Source organism: Lipotes vexillifer, unplaced genomic scaffold, assembly GCF_000442215.2.
Source record: "Lipotes vexillifer unplaced genomic scaffold, Lipotes_vexillifer_v1.1 scaffold174, whole genome shotgun sequence".
NCBI lineage: Eukaryota > Metazoa > Chordata > Mammalia > Artiodactyla > Lipotidae > Lipotes > Lipotes vexillifer.
In genome coordinates, this window is record NW_006785255.1 from 778,623 (window position 1) to 787,483 (window position 8,861).

Genomic DNA, 8,861 nt, shown 5'->3' on the forward strand with positions numbered 1-8,861 from the left:
CATGTTGTAGCCATGTTAGGCTGCAACAGAAGTGTAGTCATCTGCCTGAGGCAAATTCCATGGTCCCAACAGATCTACGCTATGAGATCACATTTCCTGTCTCACTCTAGGTACCATGTTTCTAGTGAGGAATACTTAGAAAAATTAGAGTGTAACCAGGATGGTAAAGGGTCTGGAAATTATGTCCTGAGGCAAGTGGTTAAGGAAGAATGGAACAAATTCAGGGGCAAGTCCCTGCTCTTATCCAAGGCTATCACCCATTTGTATTTTGGATCCTATCCTTGCTTGTCTACTAAAGGATTTTGATTCTGCAATTATCCCTGTCCTTATATCATTAGTTTCTCACTATCTACAAGATTATTTTCATCAGCATATAAATAAGCTGTACTATATTTTATTTTAAACAAAATACAAACCCTCCTGCTCCCTCCTAATTTTCTAGTGTCCCTTCAAAACAAAAGTTCTTTAAAGAATTGTATTTTAGTCATTGTCTTCACTTTCTCACATTTTCTCCACAGCATACTTCAGTTTCCTCCTCAGCACTTCACCCCTGTTATCAAGGTCACCAATAACTTTCATGTTGCTAAGCCCAGTGGTTACTTGTATGCTTTTATTTTACTTAACCTTCCTTTAGGATGTGACTTGAATCTTCCTCCTTAAAATAGGGGTGTGTTGGGGACCCCTGGATTAGAGGATCTAGAGGATCTTTCTAACTCCTTTTATGTATCCTTCCTATGTCTGACCAATCTGATGTTAGTAGGTACATAGGGCAGATCTTCCCTACCCTACCATATCATGTCAATAGTTTCTCTTATGAACTTTGTGATCACAGAGTGATGTTAAAGGCCACCCTCCCACCCCACCCCCATCCATGCCATGTACTATAGAAATTTTATTGGCCTAAGTGAAAAAGCTCATTTGGGATTAGTATGACAGAAGGACCTCAGATCTTCAGCTAATTTCTGATTTCAGGAAATTAGCCCCTTTGCTGAATTTTTAATGTTAGGATACTCCTGAGTTGCTCAAGTGACTTATGAATGGATCATTAATTGTGTTTTTGAATACCCGTGAAATGGTTTGTAATACAATTTTAATGAAGTTAAGTATTTTAATTGAGAATTAAATTGTGCTTAAATTAACATAAACTGTTTGAACATGAACTCAAATGACCTTTATTTATATAGATAATTTTAGGTACATGTGAAATAAGATTATGTTGATTTTTTTAGGTTATATGTATCTCAGCAAAGGGGCTTAATTATTTCTTTTTTTTCATGTAAAGTGGATAATGTATGAGTTCATTAAATCTCTATATGTTTGCAGTTGACAGCACTAAATCTGGGAAACAACCTTTTAGAAGAAGTTCCAGAAGAGATGAAATACCTTACATCCTTGAGGAAGCTCCATTTATTTGGAAATAAGATTCATAGATTTGCATCTGGAGTATGTGGTGAGTCAAAGAAGAGCATAATTATAGTGTCAAACTTAATTTCCTTATATTGAACAATTTGAAAGTAAAGCGAAAAAGGAATTTTACGTTTTAATCTTTTTTGGTTGGAGATATTTACACTTGAAATTAGGGAATTTGGGGAACAACTTTTTTTCCGACTACCATATTATATATTTCTTTACATATAGATCTAAGAAAATAAATAAGCATTAGTGTTAGTAAATTTTCCCCTTTTCAGAATCAGTGTACATTTAGACTCTCAAATCTGGGCACCCTTTCTCTGGCCCAGAGAGAAAACTAGTTGAAAATCAAATCAAGAAAAGCTCTACACAGTTCTCCTTGTTCTTTACACTTTTTATACTGTCTCAAACACTAAGTCACAATCTTTGCTCAGGATGTTAAGCTTAAATCAACTTGGGGAGAATTTTAAAGAAAAGATATGAGATTCAATAAATGGCATTTTTAATTTTTTTCTTTGTGTTTCCCTTAAACTAATAATTTCTCCATTTAATATGACATTTTTCCTATTTAATATATGTAGAGTATGCTTAAGGACAGAACACATGACAGAGATCCAGATAATTTTTATAGGTTCATTAACTCATGTAAGGCATTTTACTACTTTGTGTCCCCAATAGTAAAATTAGAACTATATAATAGAATTTATAAAGTTCTGTGAACTTTTGAGGCATGGGTGCTATATATTATCATTGTTATCATTGAGCAGCATTTATTAAGGGTATTATTTCATGGGCCCTCAGTTAGAGGTATATAGGAAAGAGCGCAGGTAGATTCTGGTACTATATCTTTAAAGTACTTTAAAATATTAGCTCATGTATCTTGCAGAAATATTTTTCCACAAAAAATGAAACTCAAGTGCATAGTCCCCTAGTACGTCGACTTTGTGTTGAGCTCACTGCAGAAGCTGGTGACCCAAGAGGACCTGCTCCCCACTAAATACAGCAAGAAAATTCCCCAGCTTCTTCTAGTCTCCGGTGAAGAAGATCAGCAAGTAGCTGTTTCATGCACCAGCGCCCATCTACTCCTTCCACTTCAAGGAGACTCTGGCTCTGGAATAGAGTTGAACACACTCTACATCCACTTCACCCTCTTCACCAGGGACTTGTGGGCCGTGGTGCATTGGGCTGGTTTCCCGTGCGGTTTTCCTGTTTGGTGGATGAGTTTGGCTTGTCAGGAACATCCTTTGGATGTCATTCATGCATTTCACAAACATTTATGGGACTACGGTTCTGAGTTTCAAAAACAAAACTAAAGCCCTGGGTTCCAGTGCCTTTTATAATAGTTTCTGTTTCCAGTTTGTGGTGAGTTTGGCCCTCTATCCTCAGGTGCCAAGACTTAGCTTTCTAACTGGGATTAAGTTAATCTGAGAGGGTATCAGTTACCAGCAACCCAAAGAGCCTTGGCCAAGGCAAGAAACCAGAAGGAAAACAAAGGAAAACAAAGGTGTACAGGTGTATTTTCTAACGGATATCAAAAGTGACTAAAATTATTTTCCAACAGATGGCTTACAAAATTTGATCCTGCTTAATCTGAACAACAATCAGCTTACATGGATTCCTCAAGAAATCAGCAGGTAATTTTGTTTCTAGTGAGAGCTGGTTACCACTACTCCCCCCGATCCCCCCGCCCACAAACTGCCATTTCTCCCCATCCTGGTCATTTGAACACGGTATGCCTAGCCTCTAGTCCTTGTGGGATTTATACATAGCAAAGAGGCACCTGAAGGACTGAGGCAAGCCACTGATTTTAAGCAGAAGATTCTTTAAACACTTCAGAGAAATGAGAAACAGCATGACTTGTTAGTCTAAGTATAAAAGTGAGGGTTTGAAACAAAGTTCTAAAGTTGATTGTGTTATTGATTTCCTAACTGGGGGGTTCTTGGAGCTTGCTCTGTTACAGAATTGGAGACATTAAACTTTACTGTAAAACATTTTCAGCTTGATGGAAAAGGTAATACGAAAGCAAAGACTTTAAAACCAATATGTCATTTTCATTAAAAAAACATTTTATTATCATTAACAAAAACAAAAACAAAATGGTATTTTTCCTTATCTTGCACATTTGCACAGATGGGCTGCTGTTACAGTGACTTTCTGGAGCCAGCTGAGGGCCTTGTCCTTCTGCAGGCAAAACACCCTCTTGGGCATTTCTTCTGATAGATGGAGACAGAACCCTACTCAGGTTTACTTTGGAGACTCTCTTTATTGCCTGTCAAACAGAAACAGATGTATTACAACATAAGAACATCCAGATTTTTAAAGGATACAAAACTATTAATAGTTCTCAACAAAGGGCTTTCTGCAACACCTAAAGTCTATTCCAATTTACTTGTCTATACCTCTAGCTAATGTATTTTTCCCCAGATAGATTTTTACAGAAAAAGTAATGTTTTAAATCAGAGCAACTAGAAAATAATTTGAAGCTATCTAATTTATGAAGAAGAGGAATATTTATGGTAATGAAAATGCCAATAGTTGTCTGCTTGCTTTTTCACTCATTCAGCTTATCAACTGATTTATGTGTTGGTCATGTAATGAAAAAAGGACACCTTGGAAGATCTGGTGAACTAGGTTCAGGTCATAATTTTGTGCAACTAGCCTTATGACCTTGGCCAAGTAATTTAACTGTCTTGGACCTTGGTTTTCTCATCTCTAAAGGAAGAATTGTGAGGAGATGAACTTTGAAATTCTTGCAGCTATAACATGTTATGATTTCACAATTTAGTAAGCTTAGCTCTGTTTGGAGAACAAAGTACAATATTGTCTTTCGTTAAATGTATTCCTAACTATTTTAAGTGCTTTTTTGTGTTATTGTAAATGGAATTTTGAAAACTCTTATTTTCAGTTGTTTGTGGCTACAATATAGACATAATAGATTTTTTAATAGTGACTTTGTAGTCTGTGACCCTGCTTTTAGTTCTAGTAGGTTTTTTTTTTTTTTTTTTTTTTTTTGCAGTACCTCTCTTTAACATTTTGACTATCTTTTTAATTTTAAAATACTCTCCTCTCATACCTTTAGAAATTCCTTGTTAACCAGGTTCATCTATTTTTCTGCTCATGCCTTCCCTGGGTGCCTTTGGTTTTTGTTTGTTTGTCAGATGTTCATATTTCTCAAGAATCTTTCCATCTGCTTCCTCTCTATCTCCTTCTGCTCTTTTGTAGTTATTCTTTCTGTCAGTCTCATGTATTCACATGGCTTCCACGATAGAGTTCATAGAATCTTCCCCCAAATCTCTTTTACTAGCACTGACTATTGTTGTAAGCAACAGTCCCCCATTTTAAACTGTCTAGAAATGTCACCTCATTATGTTACTAATTTAACTTCAACAGCTTGAGAGCATTATAAATCTTCATTCTTAGCTTTGCAAGAAGACACATATGCATTTGAATCTTGACATGGTTTTCTGATGTTTAAGTTGGGCAAGTTATTCACTGCTTCTGATCCTTTATTTTCCTCATTTCTGGATTAAGGGTGATAACTCCAGCCTTAGGGTTGTGCTGTAGATTAAAGTTAATGCACAAGTACATAGTTGGTGCTCAGTAGTGCTAATTTGTTCCTGCTTCTTTATTCAAAATACTAATATTTTCTCAGTTTGCTATGCCTTCCTGTTGCCCTAATTTTACAGGTTCTATTATTCAAGGCCAAGTTCAAAATGTTGTTTCTTCCAAAATGCTTTTGAGGGACCTCAGGTACTATATCTGCAATTACAGACTCAAATCTTAACCCTTTTCTCCTTGTTTGTTGGCATTTTCTATCCTCATTTTATGGCTCTATCTAATATCTCCTTCTAGACAATGATATACATAAAGGCAGAATTTGTGGCTGATCTGTCTTTGCATCTTCCGCAGCAACTAAGTGGTACAGGATGTATAGTCTAGATCTAAATCTATACCTATCTATATCCATGTGTGTGTATATGTTCTCCTTTGTCCTCTGGCTTCCTCTTCAGTATAGCTACTGTATATGTGCAAAGAATAAAGATAGAATTTATTTTTCTTAAATCTAAGTTTTGATTAGATAAAATTTTAACTTTTAACGTAAGCCATCTGATTATAAAATATCTTTAAAAGTTAAATTACAACAAAGTTTTTTTATGCTCAAATGATTCATAGTAGTTGTGAACTTGACTGAAGAAAAGCTCAGGTGAGCTACAAAAAATATGAATTGATACATGGCTCTGATAAGTGGGGTCTGTACAATGGACTTTCTTATTCTTGTGAATTTCATTCATACACTTTGTTTATTTTCTAGATTAAAAAGCCTTACATATCTGAGTATAAATCATAACCAGCTAGCCAGCATTCCTAGAGAACTTTGTTTCCTTGAGAATCTTTCTGAACTTCAACTTAACTACAATCAGCTCATTTGCATACCCAAAGAGATTAATTTCTTGAAGAAGCTCTAGAAGCTTCTTCTGGTCAGGAACAACATTGAATCTTTGCCAGAGGTAAGCAAAAGATGGAACCAAATTTTCTTTTGTTGGTGAAGAACTCATTACACCATGATAAGGAGCAGTTGTAGAGTAGATTTGGGCATCTGAGTACAAGAGGTCATTTGCTTTCCCTCTGATTAGGTATAATCGGTTCCCAAATCCCTATGACAAAGGAAGGTTATAACTTGGAGTTTTTCACAAAGCTAGGGATGCCAGATTTAGTAAATAAAAATACAGAATGTTTAAATCTGAATTTCAGATTACCGATGAAGAATTTCTTTTAGTATAAGTATGTTCCAAGTATTGCATGGGACATACTTATATGTTTTAAAAATCTTATTTTTTTTGGTCTGAAATTTAAATTTAAGTGAGTGTCCTGTATTTTATCTGGCAGCTCTATATACAGCACAAAATATTATTACTTTTTGGTTTTCAAGTATGTGCTAGATATCTTCCATTTTTTCTTTACATCCACTCTCCATCCTTTTCCAACCTGCTCTGTGCCTGGGAGACTGACCCGTATGGGCATCAATGAGCTCCTTTGTCCTCAGGCTTCTCCTAGGATATGGCCAATGAGGGGCAATAGCAGGAGGTGAAAGGGCAGGGGGATATTGAGTACCATATAGTTTTCCCCTGGTGTTCTCTCTAATAGGGTGCTGTGAGTTGCCTGCATGCTTTTCTGGAGGGTCATAGCAAATGTCAGGTGATCCTCAATGGACATTATTACATTCCCTTGACTCTTTAGGCCTGTGGTATTAAAGAACTCCCTGCTGTTGCTAGCTTTTGGGAAACTTGTGGTTTTAGGGAACTACCTTTCTTGGTTTAGGGAACCTCATTGATTTCCCTGAACCCTGTCAAACTTTTATAAATAGTGGCTTTATTAAACTCTCCTCAAATTTCCCAGTTTAAGAGTACCGTTTCCTGTTAAGAACCTGTCAACAGGTTTACCTTCCTTACTTATGAAAATTAGAATTAATTTGATAGGAGGAAATACATGTCATACAGTAACTTGAGGAATAAAAAAAGCAGATTAATTCCTACTGTTTCACTTTTCTCTCAAGAAGATATTCCCTTGGGACTTCTCTGGTGGTCCAGTGGTTAGGAATCCTCCTTACAATGCAGGGGATGTGGGTTTGATCCCTGGTCAGGGAACTAAGATCCCACATGTCGTGGGGCAATTACGCTTGTGTGCTGCAACTACTGTGCCCACGCATCACAACTAGAGAGCCCGCCTGCTGCAACTACTGAGCCCGCGTGCTCTGGAGACTGTGTGCAACTAGAGAGAAGCCCGTGTGCTGCAATGAAGAGCCTGCGCTGCAACTAAGACCCGATGCAGCCAAATAAATAATAAATGAATAAATTTTTTTAAAAAGAATATATTCCCTTTAAAAATTCTGTGCACCCTGTAATGTGATATGTAAAAATATACCAAGGTATAGGCTATAAATAAGAATATTTCAAAAATTTTATTATTATATTCCTTTAAAATTCGACTTACTATAAACAAGTAAGAAAATATCTTGGAATTACAGCTTAAACCTATTAAAAGCATGTCTCCCTTATTTGAGGGAAAAGCAATAACAGCAGCAATAGGATCATCATGAAGCATTACATTACTTAGTGTTCATAACAACTTTATAATGTATCTCTTATTATACCCATTTTAGAATAAAGATCAGAGAGGTTATGTGACTTGAACATAGTTTGCAAAAGTCAGGAAAAGAGCTCAGATCCATGTCTGTCTAACTTAAAAGTCCGTATTTCAAATCGATAGTCTTATCACAATTTTATAAACCCAAGACGTTTAGACTTTAAAAAATTTGAATGCTAGTAAGTCCTGTCCTGAATTATCATGTAAAGAATGCCTGTAATCATTTATGCCCTTGTACACTTAATACATTTCAGTCTATCATTGTTCTTTTTGGTCTGAATTATAAATGATAAGACATTACAGAAAATACTCATTTGTTTTGTTACTAAACATATGAATCATTTTCTGGTACATTATAAATTATGTGTATGTCTGCACACAGGCATATGAAGGTATATGCCTATCCAGTCACATTGGGCATGTGGCTAGACTAACAGATTTCCCTCATAAGGAAAAGGTTGTGTTAGCACAATGCCACACAAAAGGTAGATGTGAAATAAATGCCAGTGGAATTGTTGATAGAAATAGCTTTCTAAGATTACGTCTATGTTCTGTCTCCCAAAGGTTCTTTCTGTTTTAATGATAGAAATGTCTACTAAGTGCTCACTATGTATTAAGCCCTTTAGTAAGCACTTTTGATTAGTAATTTATTTAATGCATTCAGCATCCGTATTGAAGATAGTGGCTTCCATTAACATTTCCGTGTTACAAATGGAGAAACTAAAGTACAAAGATTAAGAAATTTGCCTATAGATATATAGTAAGTGTTGGAGGTGAATTTGAACCTACAGATATTTACTACAAATAGTCTAGTTCTTGGTCACCATGTTATATTGCCCTGGAGTGGTCAGAGGAAATGGAGAATTGAAAGAATCTGGTGATCCAGACCTAGTGATCTCCCTGGGGAGATATACTGAAGAATTGACCAAGTAATTAGGAAAAGTGGTCAACTTCATCAAGTTTAAACTTACAAGAAATGTTTGTGATTCTACATATTAGACTTTTAATAAGCTCTCTCCCTCTTTTGTTTCCTGACACAGGGACTTTGTGATCTTTTCAACTTAAGAATTCTAGACATAGCTGGAAATGTTATTCAGATATTTCCACCAGGAGTAAGTAGAGTCAACTTGAAATATAATTGAAAAATAATTTTGTTTATGCTATTGGGAATAGAAAAAATAGGCAGCCAGTAAAACCTATAGTAATTGGAACCTTGAATTATACAGATAACTCAAAGATTTGCTTTGTTCTAGAATCTCAAGACCTGTTCTTTCCCATTCCTTCCTTTGTGTTCTGTGCCTGCTGAA

At 35.8% G+C, this 8,861-nt stretch overlaps 1 protein-coding gene across 1 annotated transcript in view; it reads left to right on the forward strand.

The window, feature by feature from the left end:
• Positions 1-8,861, forward strand: part of LRRC69 (leucine rich repeat containing 69) — a 95,493-nt gene that overhangs the window by 12,002 nt on the left and 74,630 nt on the right. Inside the window, 4 exon segments of the mRNA XM_007457339.1 lie at positions 1,324-1,450; positions 2,972-3,044; positions 5,723-5,918; positions 8,595-8,666. Coding sequence (XP_007457401.1) covers positions 1,324-1,450; positions 2,972-3,044; positions 5,723-5,918; positions 8,595-8,666 — 468 coding nt within the window.